This window comes from Arvicola amphibius, chromosome 12 (assembly GCF_903992535.2).
Source record: "Arvicola amphibius chromosome 12, mArvAmp1.2, whole genome shotgun sequence".
Classification (NCBI taxonomy): Eukaryota; Metazoa; Chordata; class Mammalia; order Rodentia; family Cricetidae; genus Arvicola; species Arvicola amphibius.
In genome coordinates this window covers 147,450,474-147,478,272 of record NC_052058.2, presented here as the reverse complement: position 1 = coordinate 147,478,272, position 27,799 = coordinate 147,450,474, and the positions used below count along the sequence as shown (strand labels likewise).

The window sequence follows — 27,799 nt, the reverse complement described above, 5'->3', positions numbered from 1 at the left end:
TCAGAACCCAAGGAAGATCAGGAACTTCCTCACTTTTATTAAGTTAGAAAACTAATAAAAGCAACACCCGTGCTCAGATGAGCACGGTGACTGGGTCCTCTGTGCTGTGCAGAGGGATTAGTCCCAATGGCGTAGTCCACAGGCCAAGACCCTGCAAGTCTCCAGCACCGAGGGCCCTGTATGGTTTGGAAAGCAAGAGAGAGCCAGTCTGAGCCGAAGTCACATCAGGAAGGGCACTTCGGGCTCTTTCCCAGAGCACATTCCTGGGGAGCCCAGCCCAAAAGTCACACACCCTAGTGGGCACTCACGGCACCAGTGCCAGGCTGAGCTGTGAGGACCCTGAGCGCTGACCACACTGGTCTGTACCGTGGCTCCACTTCTGTCAATGGCAGAGCCCACTCTGGACGCTCCATCCTGATACAGCAATGGCCTGGGAAGCCACCGGCTAGGCACCCTGCACACTCCTATGCCAGACACAGGAGTGCCTGCCCCCTCCCCTTGATTGGACTAGCCAAACAAGGGAGGAGACTGAAGTCAACAGTGGCATCAGAAGGCACCTCTGCAAACCTACAGCAGGGGATACTGGAGAGGAATCCTTGAGGAACACATTCGGGAAGTTTCTTCGGATCCTTCTTTCTGAGCTCAAGGAACAAACAGGAAGGATGCAGGCTGCCAGCTGGTGCCAAGGAGGAGAGAACAGCAGGTGTGAGGGGAGCCTTGTCACTAGACCCCACACTGACAGAAATTCAATCTCTGTGCAGTGACCGTGGGGTCCCTCTGCCCACACTGGGCTATGACTGCCCTATCTCAGGGGCAGGGGGTCTCCGGAAAAGGAGCCCAGTACTATGGGCGGGTATGACACACTGCTCTTCTATGGTTATAAGGAGGGCAGACAACAGGCCCCACCAGCTCCCTAGGGCCTAAAGTCCAGCTAGGGGACCCTCAGCAGTGTCTGACGGGTCACCACCATCTGTCCTACCTCCATGGCAGTTTCCAGGAACTCACCCCTTAGGGGGATGGGCTAGTGCTTGGCAGTGGGCACACAGAATCAGGAGTTTGGTGCCATCTGCTGGTGATGCCCGTGGGAACTTCCAAGGCTGGGCTGCCCTGTGGGTTTCTGTCCCTTATAAAACGTCCTCAGCTGCACTCTGCTCCCTGATGTCCAGGACACTGTGGAGCAACACTGCCACCCCCCACAGGCAGCCCTGCAGTCAAAGGCTGGGCTGCTGGAGTCAAGGGACCCCTGCTGTTCCCCTGCCAGCCCTTGCCAGGCCTGGCTGGCAGAGGTGACCTCAAGACCTTGAGTGAATGTCATCCCCCAGCCCTATAGTTCCCGGTGACAGCCCACGCCTCTGGACGCTTCTCTCCACACAAGCCACTGGCAGCGCAGGGTGCCGAGCACAGGTGTCTCTGGGGATCTTCGCTCTGCTGCCTAAAGCTTTGGAGCCTGAACCGCTGCTGCCCGGAGCTGGTGCTGTCGGCTTCCGGCCCAGGCGGGAAGAACCCTGCAGCCTGTGGATGAAACACAGGAAGAAGATGAAAGGTCACACTGCTCTGTCTTAGCCTGGCCAGACTCAAGAGGCCCCCGGGCTGGGACTCAGGCCCTGACACCCTAGTAGCCTCCAGCAGGATAAGGTTCTGCTGTGTGTCCCCTGCAGCCCTCCACAGCTGAGGAACCACAGCCACCTCTGCCACCCAGCAGGGGCCACACACTTACGTCACTCTGCTCCCTCCCTCACACAGACCCAGGAGCAGACGCAGTACAGTCCCGGTCCCTCGGCATCACCTTCCCTGGAGAAACTGCGGAGTTGTACAAACAACTGTGTGGTGCACTGGGAAGCACTAGAGCGAAAAAGGGACTTCCAACACTGCATTAGCATCAGGACCTTTATTTTACTGTGGTGTGGCGTCTAAGGAGGAGAACTGATGGGGAGACAACAGTTGGCTGGAGAGGGAGATCAGAAGGAACACGGTGGTCCCGAGAGAAAACATGGTCCTTTAAGAACGTAAACAGAAGTGAGCCAGTGAGTCAGGCACAGGAGACTGGCTGTGGACAAGAGGCAGGCTCTGTTGTGACCTAAACAAAAATTCATTACAGCTTCTAGTCGCCAGGTCACGAGACAGACTGTGGGGACGTCGTGGTGAACGAGGAGGGACTGTCCTTATGGCCATGAAGCTCATATCCCCTGCACATCCTCAGGCACTTGGAGCATCAGTGGTTGCCCTGGAAAGGAGGATGCTGGATATCTGCTCAGAGAAGGATCCAGGAACCAGACCCCTTGCTGCAGGCTTCATAGAGAATGTTCCTGAAGCAAGAAGGAAACACTGATTTATTATTGGTGTGATCATTGCTATGGCAGCAAAACCCTAGGCCAGTCCTATGGAGGACGCCACTGGGCATCTCAGTCTTGGAAAGGCTGGTGACCGGACTATCGCTCCTGAGCTGATCACGTGGGGACCCACTGCGAGGCACAGCAGGGCTGGGGCATGAGAACGAGGCACCTAAGGCAGCGAGAGAGAGGAGGGAAGCCACAGGTCCCGTTCCCAGGCATCCCAGAAGCTCATGTGGCTCCAGCGGAGGCCAGGGCTAGATGTACCAGCACTACAAGGTGGCTGTAAGAAGAGACTGCCCCCATGTCTGAATGGCTGGAGGAGCTCGTGAACTCACGGGCGCTGTGCTGAGCTGTGTCCTCACTCAGGCACTGCAGGAAGCAAATCCAGTCAGTAAGCTTGGCAGTTTAGGCTTAGAACTGTGTATCCTGTACACTGGTGTGAGCTGTGCAGGTGTGAGACCCCAACACAAGGAACTTTTCTTTAGTTCCGTATGTTTACAAAATCATATGCCAGCGCGGAGGCTCCGTGGACCTTCTCTCCACATGCGCGCTGTGCGCCTGGCATTGCTACAGTTCCTACAGGCGGGCTGGTGCTGAGTCGCGGGAATCCTGCCATCTCCTGACACTCGCCAGGCAGGGAGGCTGCTGCTTTTCCTGTAGGGCCCTGAGGCCCTGAACAGTCCGAAGATGCTCTAAGATGATCAATCTGAACCACCCCAGCAGCCCAGGCTGCAGACCCGCTTTCTCCTGCCTCAATATTACCACAAAGCAAGGACTGAGCAAGGACCGAGGCTTCTGACCAGCTTTGGAAGTCAGGCCTGGCTGGCAGGGGAGTGCAGGCCTTGGCATAAGCCTATCCTGCAGATGACTAGCGGACTGTCTACCTGTTTTTCATTCTCGGGTCTCACACAGGCACAAGTGACCAATGTACTCTCCTGCCAGCCAGACCTATCCACAGAAGCTGGAGGAAGCCCTTGTCCCGCTCCGGGTTTTCCTTTGCAGTAGTAGTATTACTACTGTCTGCAGAGTGAGAGGTGGAGACCATGGGAGGCGGGGCCTTACTTAAGTAGCTTTGAGAAAAAGGCCAAGGGAGACATCCTGAGTGGGGCTCCCATATGGAGAAGCAGGCATGAGAGCAACAGGGAGCCACAGGCATACTGAGCAGGGGTTTCAGGGGACTGCTGCTGTGACCCCTGGAACTACCTTGGAGCCTATAAGGATGGCAGAGTAGATCTGCTAGGCACAAGTGGAGCTTTCAGGGGTCAGGGATGGTGACCCTTGCCAGGACCTTCCTACTGGCTACCTGGCAGACGAGAATGGGCAGCAGAACGGGACATAGCTCAGGCTGGGCATCCCAGGGCAGTGTATTGGTTAGTGCCATGGTCACTGGAGTGAATGTCATGGAGGCAGCAGAATGCTATGCTTTGTCCCCTCTGGCCTCGACTGTGATTAAGGCTTGGCCCACTCTCCTAGTGGGCTCCTCGCCTCCCACACCACAGGCCCTGATCTGCAGCTCAGTTTCATCCACATGCCATGGGGACTGAGGGGTGTGGAGGGCTCCCAGGACCCAGGCAGTGCCAGGCATGCCCTGCATTATCAGCATCTTACCCTGCTGATATGTTGTGGGGTCTCCTCTTTGAGGAGAATCCAGAGACTATGACCTGTTGTAAACAAGCTGACAGGAGGAGGGGCCTGCAGAGTCGGAACACTTCAGGGTCAGTCTTGGGGAAAGAGGCCAAGAAGGGTGGTCCAGAGGAGGAGAGACTGCTCTGCTGTGGCCAGACTGCTATGGTGCCTGAGAACCCCCAGCAGATGCTCAGGGAGGGTGAGGCCTGGGGACACTCGCTGGGGAGTGGGTGTGGCTTCCTACCTGAATCTGTACAATCACCTTCTCCGTGCCCACTTCATGGTCTGAAGCAGGCTAGTGACAAAAGCTAGTCCAGGACTCAGGACACACTCAGCTGTCCTAATCACGGGAATGACAACTGTAGAGATGGGACAGGAACATAAGAGGACCTCACAGCTCACAGCATCCGAAAACTGTGAGGGACAGTTTCTAGTCCATTTTCCCAGACAAGAGTGCTGAGACTCTGGAAGTTAAGCCTGCCCGGGGTCAAGCCAACTGTGTTGGTGGCAAGACATCTAAAGGAGAGCAGCTCCTGACAATATGTGCTTGACCAGGTTCAGCCCAGTTGCCCTCCCCCACCTCCTCCGCCTCTCCCCACAAGGCAGTGACAGGGGGAGAGCCTCTGTGGGGGAGGGTAAGGCACCTGACCACTTCCTGAGAAAGAAGGGGGTTCAGGCTCCAGAGGCAAATATGGACACAGGGCTTGAGACACCTGTGTCCCACAGGTGACTCCACCCCCCCACAGGGCAGGTAACTCTACCCCACAGGTGACTCTACCCCATGGGAGACCCCACCCTGGTGTGTGGGAGGTCCTTCTGTCTATGTGTTGCTTTTATTGATTAATGAATAGCTTTGAGCCTATGGCAAAGGCAGAACAGAACTAGGCAGGAAAAGCTAGGCTGTATGCTAGGAGAAGGAGGATAAAGTGGGAGAGAAGCTGTGGATCCGCTGCCTGAGACAGACACTGGAAACTTTAGCCGGTAAGGCACAACCATGTGGCGATACATAGAGTACTACAAATGGAATAAATTAAGATGTAAGAGTTAACCAATAAGAAGCTAGAGGTAATGGGCCAAGCAGTGATTTAAATAATACAGTTTCTGTGTGATAATTTCGGGGCTGAGCAGCTGGGGCAAATAAATAGCCTCCTTACTACACCACCCCACATGTGACTCCACCACCCTCAGGTGACTTCACCCCACAGGTGATGCTGCACTCCCAAGTCACCAGTGGTAGGAATAGACAATTAGTACTGGAATGCCAATATCCCTTTGAAGCTTGCTCCCCTGGGGACCCAGACGCTTACCAGAGTCACACTCCTCCCCCAGAGTAAGGGAGCAGATAAAAACAAAGCAAGCCCAAAAGTCTTAAAGAGAACCTAGTCCTGTCCCAACTGCTCTCAGGAGCCAGAGGCTCCATGCTTACAGATCTGTGGGGGGGAGGGTGCCTTTAAGAGCCTTGGAGGCTCAGCAGGACCTGACTTAGTAAGAACTCAGTCCACAGGCAAGCACAGCTCCAGCAAGCCCAGCTCCGGAGCAATTTCCCTGTGCCACAGTACCCAGAGGTTCACTGATGTTCAGGACACTTCCTGCCTGGATCCCTTAATAACGCCACAGGAACACAAGGGGCCAGCTGAGTGAAAGACGGGAGGTTCCTCTTCCAAACCCTCCTTTTCTTGCTTTCAATAGACCAGCACCCCCACACCATCTCAGCCCATGGGAGTTCATCTCCCCCTATGAACTGAAGCAATAGCTAGTAACGAGATGACTTTTCTAGAACCTGGCTCCGCCTCCAACAAGCCAGCCATGGCAACCCCTCCCAAGAACACCCTAGCAGGCTGGCCTAGCACCCTCCTCCTGCCTGCAATTGGCAGCACAAGGGCAGACCGCCCCCTGCCGGTCCCTCCTGCCCCCAGGCTCTCTGCTGCCCCAGACCTGTCTCTCGGAGTCTTCCCTTTGCCCCGGCACCCTAAGGAGCACCCTACGAGTCGCTTGGCTCCCATCCAGCCAGGCTCTTGTTTTCCTCCGGCTTCTCGCACTCATGGGACTGAGAACAGCAGCGGGGCTCACAGGCACCTGCTCTGTGGTAAGACCTGCTCCGAGGATCAGAAGGGCTGCCTTCACCCCTTTACCTCACACAGGAGGCAGATACTCCCCCTCCCGCTGGCAAGCCCGTAACTGTGCCAGAAGGCGTAGGACATGAACAGGTTGTCGAGTCCTAAATCCCATGATTCTGCTGCTCATCAGACCTTCCCTGGAGATGTGGCAACCGTTACCCAGACAAGCCAGAGGGGTCCCTCTGCCCTCCTCACCTGGCTGGGCTCCAAAGGTGCGTCTCATGCAGGCAGGTGCTTCCAGGTACTGACGAAGGCCGTGGGGATGAGAGAGTAGGGTACAGTGGTGATGCAATTCCACGTGTCCGAAGTGGGGTCGTAGCAGTCCAGGGTCTTACATCTCTGTGTCCCGAAGTAGCCTCCTACCACATACAGCTTGTTGCCCGAGGCCAGGGCGTGGCAGGACATGCGCTTGGCGGTCATGTCCCCAATCCGCGTCCACTGGTTGGTCTCACAGTCGAAGCGATAGGCTGAGGCCGCCGTGTACTCTGTATCACCCCCCATGATGAAGATCTGGCTGCCCAGGACAGCAGCAGCTGTGTATCGCCAGGGCTGGGGACACTCGGCCTTGATGGTCCACCGGTTCTCTGAGGGGTCGAAACACTGGACTTTGGACACCATGTCCCGGTGGATGCTGGTCCCTCCGAACACAAAGAGCTTCAGCTTGGCGCTCACCACGGCAGCGTTACTGACACCATCTCTCATTGGGGCCACCATAGTCCACTTATTAGCCACAGGGTCATATTTCTCTACTTGCTTCAGGGAGACAGAAGGGGAGGCAGGGAAAATACCCGCTAGAGATGTATGTCCCCCGACCACGTAGAGACAGTTCTCCAGCTCAGCTGAGCCATGGCCAAAGCGGGCGATCAGCATGGGGGCCGCCTTGGACCACTCCTCGTGGACAGTGTCATACACCCAGACATCCTTAGAGACCCCATTCTCAGAGCCCCTGCCTCCCGTCACATAGACCTTGCAACCAATTGCTGAGGCGCTGAACTCTTTCCGGGGGCTTGGCAGATCCGCCTTGGGGATGATCTCCTTGGCTTTGTGGTCCACCTGGTAGATCTTGTCACACATGAAGGTCTGGCCTCCCAGGATGAGCAGTGTGTGTCCCGCCTTTCGTGGCCGGGCAAAGGGACTGGTGACCACCCCGTCATTCTGCAAGATCTTGGTCTTGCAACGGAAGGCCTCGTCTATGATGAGCTTGGTGCACTCGTCCCCCATGAGGAGGGCCTCCCCTGATACGGCCTCCTTCAGGCAGTCCGAGGGCAGCAGGGCCAGGCGCACACTGCGCAGGAGCAGTGGCAAGTGAGCCTTCCTCTGCTCGGGGTCGTGCTTCACCCACTGCAGGATGGCCTCGAAGACCACGCGCTCGTCCTCAGTCTCCAGCTCGTCACTGGAGACAAGGTCCAGCAGCGTGTCCTTAGACAGACTGTTGAAGTCCTCACTCTGCCGCACCGTCTCAAAGTGAACCAGGCACATGCGGCAGGAGAACTCATAGAGCCGCCGGCATTGGTGGGCGTCCGACAGCAGCATCATGCCCAGGCAGTTGGCAGGGGAAAGGTTCTTCTCGAGGAACTCGGCGGCTGCATCCCGGACATCGTGGAACTGCAGCATGTCACCGGCCTCCAGCAGCGACTCTGCGTTCTCCTCATTGATGACGATGCGGGAGGAGTAGGCGAAGTCCAGCAGCAGTTCCAGCACCTCGGGGTGCAGGTTGTCCTGGAAGTTGACCGTATCATCCCGGCTTTCCCGCAGGCCATGGCTGAACATGGCCTCGAAGTATCGGCTGGAGGCAGCCAGCACGGCGCGGTGGCAGGGAAAGGCTCGGTCACCAGCCCAGAGCGTGACATCCGTGAACATGCGGTGCTTGCGCAGAGTGTTGAGGTGGGCCAGCACACAGTCAGGGTGCGAGGCCTTATGGAAGAGCGAGATGTTCATGGAGCCCGTGCTGCCCCGAGATTTGCGGGTCTCGTGAACACTGACCGACATGGTGCACCAACCTGCAGGGGGACGACACCAGCGAGAGTGAATCACCCGTGGGCCTCCGCATGCAACCTCTGCGTGCTCAACTCCAAATGCCCCACTCTCCCCCTTCCCGCCTCTGTCCAGCTCTAGGAAACCAAGCCTTCCTTCCTGCATCCCCAAAGATGTTGCAGACAAGAAGGCCCTGGGCCTCACCCTGTCCTGCAAAGACTAGCTCTGGTTGCAGTGGTCGGCACACACCCAATCTCACTCAGGATCTACAACACACACACACACACACATACACACACACACACTAGGCCAGTGACACCTCTGGTTGCAGTGGTAGGCACACACCCAATCTCACTCAGGATCTACAATACACACACACACACACACACACAGGTATTGAGCTCCAGGTACTGGCATGCCTGGCATCAGGGCCCCATATAAAGATCCAAACTCCTTGATGCCACTGGTTAGAAACAGGGACCCTGAAGGCATCTCAGCCATTATTGTGGAGCCTTGGGAAAATTAATTTACCTCGAAGCATTTTTCCTCAAGGATAAAGTGCCAGCAAAAGCAGCGGCACTTCCCTGTTTCAAGGCTCCGCGAGAAGAGCACTGCGCTGACAAAAGCCCAGGGGGCCAGGCGTCCCCTTTACTCAGCCAGCTGCCTCACTGCCGCTGTGCCTGAATGAAGAAACAGGCAGGCATTCTGACCATAGGCCATCAGCAGACTCCACTTCTTTAAGTCTGAGTTTTTTGTTTTGTTTTGTTTTCTGTGGTGTAAGACAAGGTCTCTCTATGTAGCCCTGTTATGTCCTGGCTCCCTCTACAGAGCAGTCTGGCCTCAAACTCAGAGACCCGCCAGCCTCTGCCTCCCCAGTGCTAGTGTGAAAGGCGCGCGCCACCACGCCCAGCAGGTCGGAGTTGTTTAATGACTGTACTGTTTTTATATTAAAAACAGTTAAGTTTTTAATATAAAGGTTCTGGTTCTGGTCAGGTGTGCTGGGTGTGGTCGCTCCTGGAACTGCAGTGAAGGGGGTCGAGGCTAAGGCACTAGAGGTATTGTTCAGGCAGGGCTGCTAAGTGCCACAGGAAGTCCCAGAGGTGGAGGTCAGCGGTCAGCGTCTGGCACACAGAACCCTCATTAAGCAGATGAACTTAACTGGCATAAAACACGAGTCCCGTGACTGCACCTGTGCCACAGACCATTCTAGACACGAGAGGATGAGCAGACATGGGGCCTCACACAGACACTTCCAGGGAAAAAGCAGCCCTTTTTATACACTTAGAACACTTATACACACTCACAAGGGGCCAGGGCCTTGGTATACACAGTGCTTGCCCAACTCCCACAAGACACCACAGAAACGAGACAAGCCTTTCCCTGCAAATAAAGACCAGCCAGCTTTCCACTTCAAAATGCAAAAGAAGGCTGGGGAGGGGGAGGGTTGACTCAGCAGTTAAAACCACTGGCTGTTCTTCTGGAGGACTCCAGTTTGATTTCCAATAGCCACATGGTAGCTCACAACCTAGTATAAAGTGCAGTCCGGGAGATCTGAAGCCCTCTTGTGGCCTGTGAAAGCAATCCTGACATGTTCCTCCAGAGGACCTGAATTTGGTTCCCAGTATCCTTATCGGGTAGCTCCAACATCAGGGGATCCAACGCCTCTGAGGGCCCCTGCGCTCAAATGCACATTTCCCTACATAGCATACACACACATATTTTAAAAAGGTAAGAGCCGCCTTTCTTGCTGGGCCCTGCGGCACATGCCTTTAATCCTGGCACTCGGAAGGCAGAGGCAGGCGGAACTGGACCTCTGTGAGGGAGGCCAGCCTGGTGTACAAAGACATCCAGGACAGACAGGTCTACACAGACCCTGTCTCAAAAAAAAAAAAAAAAAAAATAAAGCATAAAAACAGAATCAATTAAAATTTGGTTGATCAGAAGTGTGCATTGCCGTGGGCCATGCCAAAGGAGCAGCCGGTTTCAATTGAAGGTCCAGGTGTCAGAAGGGACTCCTCTGGTGGGCCAGCCTCATTTAGGCAAGGCCACGGGACTACAGACCCCGGGATGTCTTTTGTTTCTGCTGTGTCTTTACGTGTGTGCTGCGGTTCTCTTTCTCTGGTATCTAGCATAGTGTGAGCGGATGCGGGAAGATCTCCACTGCCTGTAATGTAGTGTGTTTATCTCTTGGAAAACATCCCGTTCTACTGGGCATTTTTACCTGTGGATTGTCAAGAAGATGACCCCTCCCTAAGCTGCACTGTCTAATTTGATGATAATGATGATGACAGCTTATACAGAGTCTTGAGGAATAAAAATAAAAACAAGGATATGTTTCACGGCCAGGGTCTGTGAGTCTCACCGAAGGCGCTGCGTGGATTGTAGCTCAAGCTAATGACTAACAACTGAGTCCCAATTGCCCAGCTTGTTCAGATTATTTTAACCTTAATGTGGGGAGATGTGTTCGCTCACGGCTCTCGGAGTGCATCACGGCCGAAACAAGCTTTGAAAAGAACAACGTTAGACTGAAATGTTTCTGTGAAATAACTTTGAGGTTAAAAAAAAACCCAAGAAGACGATCTAAAGATTTAGAAAGGCGCACAGATGAACGAGGGACTCTTTAAGGTCAGGGAGCAAGAACAAAGCAGCCCAGTTATTCCTGGCTGACGTACTCTCCTTGCTAGGTTTGGCTAATGACCAAAGGTGATGATTAATTCCTTATACCCATTTCTGCCCTCAATCTCCTGATGTGAAATACTATTAATGAATGGATATGTGTCCTAAAGACTTAAAGAACTTACTGATTCTTTTTCATATGTAAAAGTTTAGGTTTGTGAGTCTTTAAGATTACCTTTCAATATAACAAAGTAATTGGGCCCTTCTCTGTAACTGCGAAATGCAGCCTGCCAGTAAAAGACCTGCCAAAACCACCTTGCTTGCCACATGGTTAGCCTATAACAAGTTGCTTGGGTATGAATGTATGTGGGTTCTTGGGATAACTTGTTTTTCACCTGTAATACATCAAATGTTTAATCCTGGGAGGGAGACGGAAAACATGCTTTTCCCTGGAATCACTCACTTGAGAAATGGAAGGCAGCTGTTTTGACTCCTGGCCTGCCTGGAAGGTTCTGTTGGGTATAAAAGCTGTGAAACAACATGAGATAAAAAGAGAGAACAGAGAGAAAATAAAGAAGAGAAAGAATAAAGAAGGAAGCCATCAAGAGTTTGTGAGTGCCTTTTTCCCTAGCCCCCCTCAAAGAGAAAAGTGGGGCTTCGCCAACTTTGTGGATTCCTGTCACAGCCTTGTGCTGCTGGAGGCTGCCCACCAGATAGCAGTAGTTATATTTTTACTGCAGACACATTTTTTTTTTTTTGGTTTTGTTTTCAATGTTGTTTGTTTTTAGAGAGCGGGCTGGTCTTGACCTCAGAGGCCTCTGCTTGCCTCAGCTTCCCAGGTACTGACACTAAAGGCCTGCAGCACCACGCTAAGTTCTCAGCAAGTTTTTATGAAAAGATTTTGCTTGCTTTCGAGACAGGGTCTCACTAGGCCTCTTCTGTGGTGGCCTCCTGAGGGCAGGATCTAAGGCACAAGCCACAACTGGCTCTTGTGGAAAACCTGAAGTGAAGTCATGGAGGTAGAGGGAGATGTGGCCATCTCAGTCTGCTTCCCGGCTCTGAGCTCACACCTCTTACCCCGCCTGACCCACACCTCCCCCACGGGAACAGGGCTGACAAGGCCGTGGGTCTAAAATGGCCCTAGGAGCAGTGTTTGGTAATACATATATTTCTTTTGTCAGGTCACCAAATGTTCCTACCTCAACTTTCCCACAAAGGGCAGGATAGCAAGCTAAAACTCACCCTTGAGTTCACCCCAACAGGGCAGGAGAAACCTGCTTCCAGACCTGCTTAAAGACGCACAGGAGGAGAGCCTAGCTTCCATCTGTTACTGAGGTCAAGACCAAATGTGCTGGGGTACCATGTGCTTGGCGAGCCCCTGACATCATTCCCCCATGTTGGTCAGTGAGGTCAAAGGGGAGCCCTACACCCTAGCTCCCACCCCAACCTCCCACCTCCCTTCCCAAAACCTGGGAAGTGAATGGAGACTAGACGGCCTTGGGATAGGGGTCTCACTGTGTCCCCAGGCTAGCCTCAAACTCACAAAGCTCAGCCTCCAGCTGAGATCACAGAAATGTGAAACCACACCCTCTCTGCTGCAAACCTCCTCACTCAGCACCTGGCAGTGCCAAGGGTAAGCATCCTTGAGGAAGGATGGCCACACATTAGCCTCCATAATTGATAGTTCCAGGCTGACTGCAAATTGAGACCGGGCAGTCTCACACATTGACAGGTGTCATCAAATCCTTTCTCTGCTGCAGTGGGGAAGCCTGGAACAGTTCAGGCCATGGACCTTGCTGGGCCTTATCCAGGGCAGCAGCTCTGCCTTCTCAGGGGTCACACAGAGCAGGAGGAGAAGGGCCAAGGCCTGTGAAATCCAATGAGAATAGAGCAACCCTGCAGAGGATCCTCAGGGAATTCTGGTCAGGAGGGGACCGACTTGTAACTGCCAAGTGGCCAAAGCCACATTGTGCCTACCAGATTTGTAAGCAAATTTAAAGAAATAATAGGTTTCATTATTATAGTTTTCAAATATGTCATTGTACTTTGCTCATATCTGCCCCTCCCACCATCCCTCCTGCTGGTCCCCTCTCTCCCCACAAAGTAAATCCCTTCATTTTCTGGCATACTCACATCAGGTAAATCCCTGGGAGGATAATGGAACATTCTTTCTCCCCAATCCCCACCTCCACTGCCCTCTCTTGCTGGGCATCTGACGTAAGTTTTAATCCTGAGACCCGAGTACACCTGTTTCAGTCAGGCTGAGCGAGGTTTCACGGCAGCAAACACCCCTCAAACGACACTGTCTTGGCAGAACCACATGGCTGTGGGAAGCTTCATCTTATTGAGCTCACTTTTGGGTCACTCCCAGAGACCCAAAGAAATCTGTCACAAAGCCACCAGTCACTGTGTCAGAGGGAAAAACCCATGGCAGTGGTGATCAGAGCCTGGCCTGGAAGGACACACTGCTTTTTGTTCCTATCTCAGTGGCCAAAACCAGTCACACAACTTGACTGGCCCAGAGAAAGCCAGAAGGTGGAACCCTGTCGTTCGCCCACCATGTGTAACTCCGACGACTAGACAGGACTGCTAATGGGGAGCCCTGTGAGTGCCAACTTTTCTAACCCAGCAATGTAATCACATCTGCACGAGTTGCGAAAACAGGCAGAGATGTTAAGAAATTCATCCAGAGGCCCACAGAGACTGGAACGGAGCCAGGTCTCTGGCTTGGGTCCCTATAACCTCCCCACATGACCCCATCACTACAAGGTTGAAAAAGACGTGGCATTAGACTCAGGTCTGACTTAACTTTCCCCTGAACCACAGGGTTAGAGAGGAAGGCCTGAGCCTGGCATGTCACCAGATTCTGATATCAGGACACGTCTCCACCCACACAGCAACCTTTCTTGCCCAGGCTCTGTGTAGTTAGGACAGCTAACTTTGAAGAAAGTGTGCCCTCTGCCCCAAGACAGCCATAGCAGTAATGGATTCACTTCTGTCCTGAGCTCTGTGGCAAGCAGGAAGCTGCCTCCGGTCACTGTGCTCTGTGTTTAAAATGCTGCCTGAGGGACAGGGTGGGACAGCTGCCCAGAGAGTTTAACACCAGCCCAAGAGGACCTGTGGTAATGGCCAGCTTCTCACCAATACGCTTTGTACAAAAGCTGTCGGGCCCTCATGCCCAGCCACGTGTCAGCTCAAGACCCTCAGTGGCCACCTCTGCCTGCCTGGTATCCTGCCTCGGCCAACATGCTCACTCGGGAGCTCCACCATAAAGGACAAAGTGACAGTAATGAGAGAGACTGATGATGACAATATCTAGAACAATGTCCCCGAACCTAGGCATTTCCATGGAGGTGGGTGGAGGGAGGTGGCAGGTAGGGTAGTCCCACCTATTTTGGGACAAAGATCCATTCTTGAACAACAACAACAAAAAGAAAATACCCCATGGGCTGGAGAGAGGGCTCAGCGGTTAAGAGCATTGCCTGCTCTTCCAGAGGTCCTGAGTTCAATTCCCAGCAACCACATGGTGGCTCACAACCATCTGTAATGAGGTCTGGTGCCCTCTTCTGAACTACAGGCATACATGCAGACAGACTATTGTATACATAATAAACAAATATTTAAAAAAATACCCCTTTCTTTCTATGTAGACACAGTGGTGGACCAAGGATAAATCTGTAATGGGGGAGATAAATTTGCTGTTCCAGAGAACCTAGGGTCAGTTCAGTAATGATAGTTCCAGGGATCCAATGCCGCCTTCTGGTCTCCTCAGGCACCAGGCATGCAAACGGTGCAGAGACATACAACAAGCCATGCAAACACATGATTTTTAAAAAATGTAATAGGGGTGAGGATGTAGGTCAGTCGGGAGAGGGCTTTCCCACACAAGACCCTGGATTCGTCCCAGCCCTTCATCAGCTGGGATGGGATAGCACACACCCTATATTCTCAGCACTGGGCACAGGCTGCAGCAGCAGCAGCAGCACAAGTTCAAGGTCACCATTGGCTACAATATCTAACCTGAGGCCAACCTGGGCAGTGTAAGACCCTGTCCAATGCTAGTTTGTTGGGTTTGAGACAGGGTCTTAAAGGGGGGCCAGTAGCTGAAGATGAAGCGTGGATTGCTGCCAAGCCTGACGGCCTGAATTCAATTCCCAGAACACACGTGCTGGAATAAGATAATCGATTCTTGCTAGTACCCTTCAGACCTCCAGATGCCTACACACACAAATACATAAACGCTAAAACTAAGCTTAAACAGAGTAGGCAAATTCAGGAAGAAAGTTGTAAAAAGGTTTAAGAAGAGGCAGCAACAACAACAAAAACCTGCTCTTACTCACAACTAAACATTTCTAAAAGCTACAGCGGTGGTGGGCGCGCGACACAGGCCAAACCCCTAGCCCCATGTGGAACACTGAACCCCAGTCTCAGCACCTAGAATACTCTTTCATGGTGTTTTTACCTCCACTTCACACATGGGACACTTTCCCAATTGCTCTCATACAGACTGACGGGTTCGTACTTTAAATTTTACCCCGAACCCAAACAGCACTGTTTGGCTGAATCACTGCTTTCTCCTGAGATAAATTCTTGGAGAAGATTAACAGCCGTGTCGCCGTCTTGCGAGTTGCTTGCCAGGCGACCACTCAAGCCCTGCTCCTGCTGTCCCCACAGAGAGGCTTCTTGCAGCCACAAGAGCGAGCACAGACCCAAGCCCAGGCAGCAGGTGTCACTCAGCTGCCACTGCCACCACCTGCTCCCCCTCCACGGTCTCAGGCCCAGATCTGCAGGCCCAGCTGGAGCTCCAGACGGGCGCATGGCCAGTGGAAAGCACACCATTACTCTAGCCACAGAGGGAGCAGCCTGAGCACTCAGGTTCTCCCAGCTGGAGAAATCACCTCCTCCCTCTCACTCAGCCAGAGCGCCACAGGCAGAACAGGGCAGCCCCTACTCAGCACACCAGGCGCCTGTAGAGGGATGTGGGGCTCCCAGGTACCTGGGTACTCAGGAGAGGCTACCTCTCCTGCACTCTGGCCTCACAGATGGAGCCATTAAGAACACACTGACCTAGATACCAATTTCTATGAGCCTCCCGGAGTGAGGCAAACACAGGAGAGCAGAGAAAACGAGTGAGATTAAAAGTAGCAGCCATGTCCCAGGAGAGAACCGCCTTCTGTCTCCAGAAAGCCCTGCTGCCCACAATCCCTGGCTTCCATGAAGATCATGTTCCCAGTCCCGAAACCACACACTCCAAGGCTGGCTCACTCCTTCTCTCTTAATTAAAAATTTATATTTATTTATATCTTTGGGGTCAGAAGCACATGTGCCATGGTTTGAATGTGGAAACCAGAGAAAACTTTCAGGCACTGGTGTCTCCTGTCACCATGTGGGTCCCAAGGATCAAACTCAGGTCTTCAGGCTTGGTGGCAGACACCATGACCCACTGAGCCCTCTCATTGCCCCCACCCCAAGCTCATCTAAAGGAGCACAAGGAAGGCAGCCGCCACCACCAACTCTCGGGAGAACAATCAGGCAGCATCTTTCAAAGTGAGATTAGGTGCCCTTTGCCCCAGCATTTCCACTCATGGTGATCTTCCTTCAGTTCCCCTGGACACGGGCATCCATGGTGGCTGGGCCACAAAAGGCCAGAAGAGCCTCGGTGCTCAAGAATGAGTGGTCTGATAGCTGCCTTTTGATAGGCCTGTGGAGTACAGCACTACACACCTTCACACATGCACACACACACACACACACACACACACACACACACACACACACACGAGTCACACAGGCAGAGTTGCTTCCCATAAAATATTCTGAAAAAAAAATAATTATTTCCAGAACACGGGCTGACTTCACCTGCTGTAGCCTTCAATCTGCTAAGATCTGTGGTTCTGATTCCGGTACCTGAAGAAAAGCCAGTCTCACGCAGATAAGCCTTTTCAGATAAGCAAGGCCTCTCTTCTCTGACCAGCGGCAGTTCCTCTGTGGGTCACTGAAGGGTGGAATCTGACCCGTATCAATGAACTGTTGTACTCCGCCACATTCCCAACCTGCACCTTGAATTGATCTTTACCCGGGCAGTTTGGTATCCTGGTGCGTGGGTCACGTGAAAATACCGGCACGCTGAGTTATGCACTCAGGAGAAAATGAACAAGGCAGATGATGTCTCAGCACTACTGTGAAAACCTCTTTGGATTCTTCAGTTGACACTGGCTTATAAAACTCCTCCACATTAACCACACTTTCTCTGGAACCTACAGAAACTCCCTGCAGGAAGTGTTGAGGGACGATAACTAACATGCACACATCTGAGACTTGGCCAGAGTCAGTATTCACGCAGATGAGCGGGGAACCGCCTACATCCCAAGCACTGGACTGTGAAACTCATGTCCAGACTCACATTCTCTTTTCCCTATTCCCCAGCCTGCAGCACCATTCAGTCACTGGGCTGCAGGTCGCACGCCCTCCAACCCCCACCCTTTGCCCTCTGTCATTGTCAGAAGTGTCTCTCACCACAGCTCCTTCTCCTCCCAAATGACAGGCCTCCCTCTGCAAAGTACAGGGGCAGTGCTTGGACATCACAGCTGGTAGATAGTCCCTGGTCTCTCGAAATTACATACGTCTGCATATTTATAGCAAATACACGGATGCCCATAAACAGTCACTCACTCACGGACGCTTCTGCATGTCCAACCTCCCCTGCTCAGAAGCCTTTGGGGAACTTGGATGTTCAAGCCTCGTTCAACCTGTTCCCTCCTCTCCATAGCCACAGCCTACCCCAGTTTCTTCCCCTCCCACCCTTCCAGCTCCTGTTCCCCCCACAATCTCTCTGCCCCACAACCCCACGTTCTTACGTTGCTCAGCACACCTTATACATAGCACATGCTGAGAAATTCAATTCAACGAGTATTTCCCAGCACTTAGTGTACACTACACCCACACCAGAGGGACGTCTGTCCTGTCTCTCATAAGAATAACACCCTTTGTTCTGCTGTAGCCCTGTGACCTCCTGATGGCTGGCTCGTTCTACTGCAGACCACTGTTTCCTCTGCTTATCTGTGTCTGCTGCTCCAAGGGCAGATTCTGCATCCCCTCTGTCTGTGCTGGATGCTCCATAGTTCCATGTCATGGAAGGGGACTGAAGTGCTATCCCCTGGAGTGAGAATGGAAATGTCCAGAGGGCTATTGTAAACTTGCACAACTGTGACAGTCATGTTTCCTGAGGTGTAGCCTGTGTGTTTCACGTCTGAACTTTTCAGAAGACTTTCTTCTTACGGGTGTGAGTGTTCTGACTGAATGCGAATACTCCACCTGCTTGTCTGGTGCCTCGGAGGCAAGAAGCCAGCACCAGATTCCCTGGAATGGGGGCTACAGATGGTTATGGACAGCCACATGGGTGCTGGCAAATGAACCTGGGTCATCTGCAGGAGCAGCAAATGCTCTTACCCACCATGCAATCTCTCCTGCCCATGTTTAACCATTTAAGCCAGGTGGCTCATGGGTCCAGTCCCAACAACAGGTAGAATCACTCTGAGCTCCGGGCTAGCCTGGACTATATAAGTTTGAGCAGAGCCTGGGCTAATTAAATAGAGAGAGTCTTCATCTATAAAAAACAAAAGTCATTTTGAGTTGTAACTAGGGGGGCACGCCCCCCCCCTCCAGTGCTGCTCTGGATGGTGGTCCATAAACCACACAAGCCCAGCTGGGGAAGCCAACCTAGAGCAGCAGGAAGGGGAGCTGGGTAAAGAGCGTCCCTGGCTCCGGGTCCCTGGCTGCCAGAGGTCTCTGGTTTTCTCTTCTGGTGGTGAAATCAATGTTCCACTTGGAGGTAATTAAACAAGAGCACGTGAACCGGTCAAGTCCGCTAGAGCCGCCACCCCTGCCACTGTCCTCCTCCACGCACCGTCAGCGCCAGCCCTGGGCAGGCACGAGTCCCAAGACAGAGCCCCGGATCCCGCCAATGGTCCTTTCCTGTGAAGAAGGGGGTTACAGGTACAACGGCAGATTGCCCTGGGCTGAGGAGATGGCTCGGCTGAGGAAACGTGCTTGCCATGGAAGCTGAGGACCTGAGTTCCACCCCAAGATCCACATAAAAAGTCAGGTGTGGGAGGACACACAATTCGGCACTGGTTAGGCAAGGTCTTGGGGTTCAATGGCCAGTCAACCTAGCCTACTAGGTAATCTCCAAGCCTCCGTGAGACCCTATTCCAAAAAAAAAAAAAAAAAAAAAAAAAGCCAAGATAGGCAGTGTCAGAAATGACATCCCAGGTTGACCTCTCACCTCATAGGAACCCACATGTGCACATGTACACACATGTGTACTATCTAGGTGGACTTTACCTCTATGAACCCTTTAAAGCAGTGTTCTAAGCTGAGGAGATGGCTCAGCCGGTGAAGTCCTTGCTCAAGTATTGGGACTTGAGTTGGATCCCCGAATCTCATAAATTAGGCATGGTAAGAGAGCAGCTGTGTGATGGTAGTGGGCTCTTCCTGTAATCCCAAAACCCAGGAGGCAGAGCAGGAAGGCAGCCAATCTGAAATCAGCCTGGGCCACCACACCTGTCTTTGGAATTTTCCATGTGATTGTTTTTTTAACAATTTCTTTATTATGTACACACACACCAGAAGAGGGCACCCGATCTCATTACGGATGGTTGCGAGCCACCTTGTGGTAGCTGGGAATTGAACTCAGGACTTCTGGTGAGCAGTCAGTGCTCTTAACCCCTGAGCCATCTCTCCAGCTCTTCCATTTGATATTTTCAAAGCAGCTGACCACGGACAACTGAAGCTACACAAAGTCAAGCTGAGGACAGAGAGGCTACCCCGTGGGCTCCAGTGGCCTCCAGACTGAAAGTCTGCAACGCAGATCAGGTTATTTATCCAAAGCCTAAGGTGTTCGGGTCTGGGTGTGATGCTCAGAACAGGGTTTCTTCACCTCTGTCCCTGGTGCTTAGCAGAGGAGGTGGCATCAAGTCGGGGTCTCAGCAGTTTTAATAAAGCCCCAGCTTCTGTTCCCAGGCTCCCCCACAGTTGCATAACCAACCAGTTGTGTTCGGGTGCATATATCCCGGTGAACTCCGGAAGGCTCTCTTTCATACTTCAAAGAATAACACCGAGCTGGGAAACAGCTCAGTCGGTAGTGTTTACCTAACATGCAGAGAACTCGGGGTTTGATCCCCAGCACCACATAAACGGGGCGCGGTGTGACACGCCTGCAATCCCAGCATGCAGGGGTGAAGACGGGAGAATCAGATGTTTAACGTCATTGTTGACCTTAAGGTCATTGCAAAACTTGTTAGTTTTGAGTCCAGCCTGAATTGCTATGACCCAGTCTACAAAAAGAAAGTTGTAGATGCAGAAGCAGTTGTGCAAGTGCTCTGTGGCCGGGTAGGTGTGTCCAAGCAGACGTGCCTTGCTTTACACATCAAGTGAGCAGTGTGCAGTGGTTCCTGCCTCAGTCTCACCAGCCAGATAAACCCTGACATTGTGCTTGTAATTATATCTTTCGATATAAAGTTCTAGTTGGGCTGATAAAAATAGCAACTGCAGCTTCCTGCAACAGATACCCCAGTGTGGGTGCTGGTGCCTGAGAGGAAGTCTGGCAACCCAGCCTACCACTTGGTGCCAAACCTGCCCGCAAAGCATGGGATGACAGAAGGCTAGGGTTCGCTCAAAAGCTCCTTGGAGTGCCTCGCGCCCTCGCCCCTTTCCCAAACACCCAGGACTCAGACTGGAAAAAGGGGTGTTACTGTGGATACATCATTCCGCCTCCCCACATGAGCTATACAAGGACACTTCGGGAGGCCTCCCAGGAGCACTTTGGGAGCACGGCCCCTTCTGTTGCCCACATGACCATAGCCCATCCTCTCTAATGTCTGTTCCTATTAGGTACCCACTCCGAGGCAGAGTTCTAAGGTTTCTGGGCATCAGTCACACAACCGGACTGGGTGCTGCTTCTGAAGGAAAGGAACAAGGACTCAAGGGAAGGACAGCGGAGCTCTGCCATTTAAATACCCCACCGCTCAGTCCCAGCAAGGGTGCACTCCATCAGGCGCCTGGCCAGTCTGGCCGTCCAGACTGCTCAGTCACAAAGTCTATTAGGAGACCGTGTGCACAGCCTGGTTTTCTTTCCACGGTCCCTAAGCTCTACCTCTCCTCCTCCAGCCTCCAGACTCCAGGCTCTCTGTCTCACAGTCAAGTACGAGTGCCCATTCAGCACCCCTTGGCTTCTAATAAAGCTTCCTGCCACTGGAAAACACACTTGGATCCTCATGGGAGCACACAACACACACTCAGTCCACAGACGCCCCTTCCAGACCTTTCCACGGACAAGGAGAGCTGACCCTGCCCTGTTACCTCAAGTGTTCTACCACGGCAGGTGGAGCAGCCCCCTGGGAAGCTCCGGAAGTGCCAGCCAACTTTCTCTGGGGTCGGGTCAGGCTCAAGGCATATACCAAAAGCCACCTCCACATCACCTCCACAAAGCCACCTGCCTGCCTGTCACTAAGATGTTCCTTAGGAGTGCCCCCACTCGTTCAAACGTTCCAGCCTTCAGACACGAGGCTCCCAAAGGAGAAAGCACACCTCCCCATGTCCCAGAGCTTCTGAGCCCCAAAGGACCTTTCGGGAATGCTTTCCCAGCAGAGCACACAGCAGCAAGCAGGGGGCAGGGCTGGGCAGGGACTAAAGAGCCTCACTTCACAGATGAGCACACACAGCCCAGGGCTTCACTCATCCCCAGCTGAGACCAACAGGAGGCGGAACCCTGGTCATGGGGAAAGCCGAGTCAGAGGACAATGCCTGGACAAACTGCTTAGCTGCAGTATTATGTTTTTAAAGGAATGATATCGGCTCCATCGTATCAGCCAAGCAGCAAAATGGGCATAATATCAAGCATGGAGGAAAAATGGAGAGATGGACACTTGGTGGGAAAAAAAACATAGTGGTGAGAGGCACATGGCTTTAATAAAATTTAAAACTGGGCACACCTGCTTTGAAAGAAAACATGCAAACAGGCTTGCAAGGATTCACTGGAGGTATGGGGAAAATGAGGAACAACCCAAAGTTCATAGAAGGAAACATGAAGGCTGGCGGTCTGGCCACAAGATGGCTGGACTGCTATGTCAACATTAAAAGAGAAAGAGCTCCCCTCCATACAGAGACAGAGATTAAAGAGTCCTGAACAGGACAGAATATAGAAAATCAGACCTCATTCACAATCTCTACCTGTGGAACACACCGAGGAAGGGGCAGACTTTCATACCATATTGTTTCTCTATTGCCCTTATATAAAAGGAATCTGCCAATATATTTAAATTAATATATATATAATTTAAAATCACAAAGTTGAAAAAAAAATTTTAAAAATTTTTAAAAAATCACAAAGTTGTCCTTGGTCTCCTCAGAAGAGACATTCTGTGGAAGCCTGGCCCTCTGCCTTGTGCCCATGCCATGGAGCCCATTTCATACCAGCCTCTGAACCCCGCAATGCCTGCCTAGCACACCTCTCTGCCTCACATGTCACAACCCAGGGGACATTCCCTAGCCCCTTTGTCCTGTCTCTCCCTTCCTCACACCCAGTCTACTCTCCATACAGCCCTTTGTGGGGTAGCTGCATTTACTGGCTCTGTCCGCCTCCTCCACACAAACGGGAGCTTCAGGAGAATGGGGCTCACCCTGTTCTCTGCTGAACCCCAGAACCAGGCAGAGGGCAGAGCCAACTGAACACACCAGGAACAAAGAGACTGGCAATGTCCACTTCTCGCCCCTCCTGAGTGGAAACAGCATGCAACCTGTACCCTGGCTGAGCTGGCCACTGACCACCCACCCTGTACACCAGAAGCTGAGGTCCAGTGTGAATCCTGAGCCCAGCCTTCCTCCCGGATCACCTACAAGGCAAGCCACCAGGAACAGGGCACCATACCTCCTCCTTCAGATCCGTAAGATGTAAACTCACACGGAGGCACGTGCAGATAAAGGGACTCACTGCCAGACACTCAGGGCCAGAGGAACTTAAGCTCTGGACTCTGAGCACTGCTGCCTTGCTCTCTAAAACACCGCTCCCTGCCTGCCCACCTCACTCCTTCCTGCCCAAACAACTGACCCCGGCCATGCAGACCTGGCAAGCAGCTCATCTCGGGTCTTGAACAAGGAAAGGATCTCTTTATCTTAATTAGGAAATTAATTCCACTTGGCCGACATTGAATCTTTGCTCAGCCCGTCTTGGCGAGCCCAGCAGGGACAGACAGAGAGAGCTGGGCTTGGTTCACGCCTGGCCTGCAGTCCACTCTGCCCACGTGGTTGACAGGAAAGCAGCCACCTGGCAGAGGTTGGGTGGGGGTGACAGCCAGGGGGATGTAGTCTTCAGGCTGGCTGCAGCAGCCACAGCTCTCCCAAGGCCCTGCTCAGCGGGAGGAGCCATCTAACTGGTCCTGCAGGCACAGCCTTGCCAAAGCCTGGCACTCAGCCTCCTCCTGCTGCCCACCCCACCCCCCCAGCTCCCCATAATCCCTTCTTCTCTGGGCCCTTTGTCTGTCTCTCCACCTGGCTCTGTGCCCAGGGGACATCCCATAAGCTAGCCCATTCCTCAGAGGGAGGGGATCACACAGTTACTCCCACACTTGATGTCCACTTCTCTGCCCAGGGCAAGCCAAGGGGCACCTTGGGAATGAGTCAACTATGTGCCACCTTCCTTTAGCTCCTGCCTGTTCCTTCTGGGCCCAGACTGGTGCTTTCCTGACCCAGTTCCTAGGCACAGGGCGGGTCCTCAGCTGAGGAACCACAGGGGACTGAGGGAGGTTAGAGGGGACAAGAGCCCTGGCCCTTTGGAGCTCCCAGCAGGGTCTGACTCAGCTCCACTCGGGAGAAGAGCTGGGAGCTTGTGTTTGCAGACCTTACCTACACAGGGAAAGAACGAGGGTCCAGACAGGAATGACTCATCTGAGTGCTCACAGCGCCCCGCAGAGCTGGAGCCAGAGCCCACCCAGCTTCCTGACTCTCCCTTGTCTTAGACTCTGCCCAGCAACAGGCTGACTCTCAGATTCTCCCGCACACAGGGTTGACACGCAAGCCTTCTAACGGCCTAGCATTAGAGGCCTAGCATTAGAAGCTCGCTAGACCCTGGGCCCTTCAGTGAGACTGTGACGGACACTGGAAAGCGTCTGTTTCCTAGAAGATCCACCTGAACCCCACAGTGGGCAAGGGTACCTGCTTACGTCACCAGGCAGAACTCAGCGTCCTTCCTACAACAGCTTCAGGTCTAAGGGACCCTACTGTGTGCTGAAGAGGTGGAGGTGGCCTAGGGCCGTGGTTGAACTGCAAGAGTAAGCCTCCAGGCGCTACAAGACCTTGGGGGCAGACCACTGTGGGAGAAAATGCCTGGGGGGAAAAAAATATGAATTCATGGAAAGCAACAGTGCAATTTCTCAGTTAACTCAATTATTTTGGCAATTTCTCAGTTAACCTATCTGATGCAGGGTCTCACTGTGTAGCCCTAGCTGAAACTCTGCCTGGGACCAAAGGGGCTGGGATTAAAGATGTGGTACACAACCACACATGGCTCTAACCTCTAACCCGAATTTCTTTTTTCTTTTCTTTTGGATTTTTCGAGACAGTGTTTGTAGCTTGGAGACTGTCCTGGAATTGGAACTTGCTCTGTAGACCAGGCTTTCCTCAAACTCTCAGAGATCCGCCTGCCTATCCCTCCTGACGGGCCTAACTTGAATTCCTAATACCACAAAGCTGCTAATAATAAATAAATAAATAAATAGGAACTCGCTAGTATCCCTGGCTGTTCTGGTGCTATGTAGACCAGATGTCCTGGAACTCAAGAGAACTGCTGACCCTAACCCCGCCCCAGTGGCATTTTAGACTTCTGAGATTAAAGGTGTACCCTACCACCCTACCACCTTTTTGAGACAGGGCCTCATGTAGCCCAGGCTTACTGTGAACTCCTGGTCCTCCTGCCTCTACTTCCTAAGAGCTGGAGAACAGGTGTGTGCCACCATGCTTGCTTTGACCCAGGGCTTCCTGCATGCTAGCTAAGCAAGCTCGCTACCAATGAGCAAATCTCAGCCCAAGCAATTGCTGCTTTAAAGAACAGGACACAATTGCTTACCTTCTGTCATCCTAAGGGGCACCAAGACAGGATGAGGGAGAAAAGCGTTAAGAGCAAGAGAAAGAAGGGAGAGGGCAAGGTTGGCGCCTCGGCTGTGGATCCCATGCAAGCCAACCACAACAAGCGTCCCCTCCATGCTATGTCAGGAGGATGGAGCAAAGGGAAGGGAGCTGGGGCATGAGCAGACCGCTAGACGCCGGACACCACTCCAGGGGACGCTCTAAGTGCGTGGTCTCACCTCACACCCTCAAGACAGCCTTACTCCCAAGAAGCATTGCAACTCCAGTCCTTCCACAGACCCTGTGCTGACAGGATTTAAGGGGAGCACACTCCCAACCTCCAAGTCCCTTTCTGTCCCTCTAATTGCTTCATTGTCTGCCCCATGTGCTAAGAGCCCAGGTGTCAGCTTTAGGTGCCTTTAGAGTGGCACCAGCAGAGGGTTGCTCAGGAACCATTGCTACGAAGGGAATATGGCCTGCAGTGGAAGCCAGACAGAAACAGTCCTGCAGGGATACCCTTAGAGTAAGCTGGGAATGCTTAACTTTGGCCTCTTCCTGGCCCTCTGCACAAGGGTCCAAGCGTTTCCTGGCCTTGAAAGGGATTCCCTTGCATGGATCAGCTGAGGCAATTCAATTATGAATTTACCACATTAGATGAAAACCAGCGTCTGAATCAGCCAATTCATTTGTGGCCACTACTGCTTGCTGGTGCCAAGTCTGCATAAAGGGAGGGAGTGAAGCCCCTGCTGAGGACAAACCCACGCTGCCTGCTAGTAAAGGATTTAGGGGCGCAAGCAGTGAGCTGGTTAGCAGGGTGAGTCCTCCCAGGAACACACACACACACCTGACAGCTGCCTGGGAAGCCAGGTCCTCCAAACATCCTGGAAGGCTGCCCATATTCATCACACCATCACAGCCAAGAATAAAACCTTCGGTCACCTCCCATCTGGCCTTTCAGTGACCTCACCTGTGCCTAAAGTGGGCATCATAGCTCTGGCTGTGGCAAGGGAATTGGGGGCTGCAGCCCAGTGTATGGAATATCGGCGTGTGGAAAGCCTTAGCTAGCTCTTCTCTCCTTTCTCTCCCGCAAAGCCTTCACTTCCTTCACTCCAGCTCCCTGGGAACCTGCTCCCTGGGGCTCTCTGCAAACTGTGATGTGTCAAGGTCCCCGATACACATGCCAGCACCCCTTCCCTCTAAAAGCAGGGTCTAAGTCTGCTCAAATGACAAATCAAACAAATGAACCTCTAAAAAGCGCCCCTTCATCACACGCTCACTGCTCCAAGCCATCCTTGGCTCGTCACTGCACACCACAGCAGGGGGGCCATTTCTTTTTTCCTTCGGACTTTTTCTTCTCTCCCCACACTGGTGCCCACAGGCTTAAGATGCCATCAGCAGGAATCGAGCCACTGGGGACAGGCTACTGGCCCACAGCTCCTTGGCAGCACAGCACAGGGAATCCAGCAGCAAGCCGGAGGCCCAGAACAAAGGTCTCTTCCATCTTCCCCTGCTTCCTTTGCAGCAGTCTCCCTGGACTCACTTGCTGATAAATGACTCAAACTGAAATACCAATAATTATACATCCAGGAACCAAACTGACTTGGCCAGTCTCCAAAGGCAAGCTATGAACTCAAGAACCCCTGTCTTAAAGGGATTAAATCTACTGTAGGATAAGAGTAACCCTGGGTCCCTCCCTCCTGTCCCCAGACACAAGCCTTCAGCAACACCATAAAAAGTCCTCAGTGTAACTGTGTCACCGATGAGAGGAGAAGCCCAGCATCCTGGAGGGTCAGGTCCAAGTTCCTCCTCCTCCCTCGTCCTACTCCAGGCAAGGGTGAAACCAAATGGCCCATGCAACTGGCATATCTTGTCCTGCCTCAGCAGTGAGTCTTGACCAAAGCAACTGGACTCAGCAGGACTCCCCAATATACAGATGAATGGGAGGAACCTAGAATTGCCAGCCTCTCCCCCAACTACCTGTGGCCAAGTTTCTAGGAATTCTCTGGAATGAGCTGGTGGCACTTGCTTATAACCCAAGCACTCAGAGGCTGGAATGGGAGGATCCAAGTTCAAGGCTGGCCTGAGTACATAACAAGGCTTAAAAAAGAAAAAAAATCTTTTAGACTACCGGAATGTACTTTAGGGTCCATGAAACCCGAAGGAGTCAGGTGCCCCAGAGGCACAGTTCCACAATTGGAAAGAGAAGCTTCAGATACAAACAAAGAAGAACAGTCAACGGGGGGCCTTGCGGATCCCAGCTGAATTCTCGATCCTGGGCAACGCATGGGAGGAGGGACGAGCAATTGGGGAGGAGGAGGGAGATTTGCTATAGTCCCATAGGGGGGCCACCACCTGGATGGGCAGGTGGGTGTGCCCCAGGAGTGTCACCACTTCTCTAGGACACGACAACTTCCCAGGACAGGAAGGACCCTGCGCAGCGGGCCACACACTGGCCAGCTCCGACTGGCTTATCTTCCCTGGTTTAACCCCTCGGCCCTCGCTAGGAACGCGACCTGGGCTAGGCGCTGGCGCAAAGCTGCGCTGTTCGCAATCCTCGAAGACAAGCGGCTTCCTCTTTTCTAGGATCAATAGTATTTTTTAAAAAGGAGTCAGCGGACTCAATGAATCAACCACTCCCGGGGGAGGAGGGTAGCAGCTTCCCGAGCGTAACATTCCGTTTCCAAACAATTCATGTGCCTCCGCGGGAGCTCTGAGCAAAGCAAATCCGGGGCCCCCCGAGCCCGACCGAGGGGCGATCCCGGTCAGCGCCCATATCCCAGACCAGAGAACCCAGCCCTACCGGGCGCATCTTCCCGCAGGGGGTCGCTGTCCCGGTGACAAGTCCCGACGACGACGCCCCTGTCGGCCCGTCCCCACCTGGTACTCACCTTATGGCCCCACAGGCTCCACAGACCCCGCAGACCCCCGCCGCCGCCGCCCCCGGCCGGCTCACCAGTCCCCGCCGCGCTCCCCCTAGCAGCACCCCGCACCGGCGCCGCCAATCAACTATTTTCT

The 27,799-nt window shown here is 53.0% G+C and overlaps 1 protein-coding gene across 5 annotated transcripts; it reads right to left on the bottom strand.

Annotated features, from left to right (window-relative positions):
- Nucleotides 1-27,799, bottom strand: Klhl25 (kelch like family member 25). Of its 5 annotated transcripts, none has more exons than XM_038313727.1 (3): nucleotides 27,673-27,799; nucleotides 6,272-8,076; nucleotides 1-1,512 (listed from the first exon to the last, which is right to left on the bottom strand). In XM_038313727.1, the coding sequence occupies exon 2, from the start codon at nucleotides 8,063-8,065 to the stop codon at nucleotides 6,296-6,298; it is 1,770 nt and encodes a 589-aa protein (XP_038169655.1). In that variant the 5' UTR covers nucleotides 8,066-8,076; nucleotides 27,673-27,799; the 3' UTR covers nucleotides 1-1,512; nucleotides 6,272-6,295. The 5 variants fall into 5 exon arrangements, with proteins under 5 accessions (XP_038169655.1, XP_038169651.1, XP_038169654.1 ...); XM_038313723.1 differs by lacking the exon at nucleotides 27,673-27,799 and adding an exon at nucleotides 22,788-22,903; XM_038313726.1 differs by lacking the exon at nucleotides 27,673-27,799 and adding an exon at nucleotides 16,574-16,710.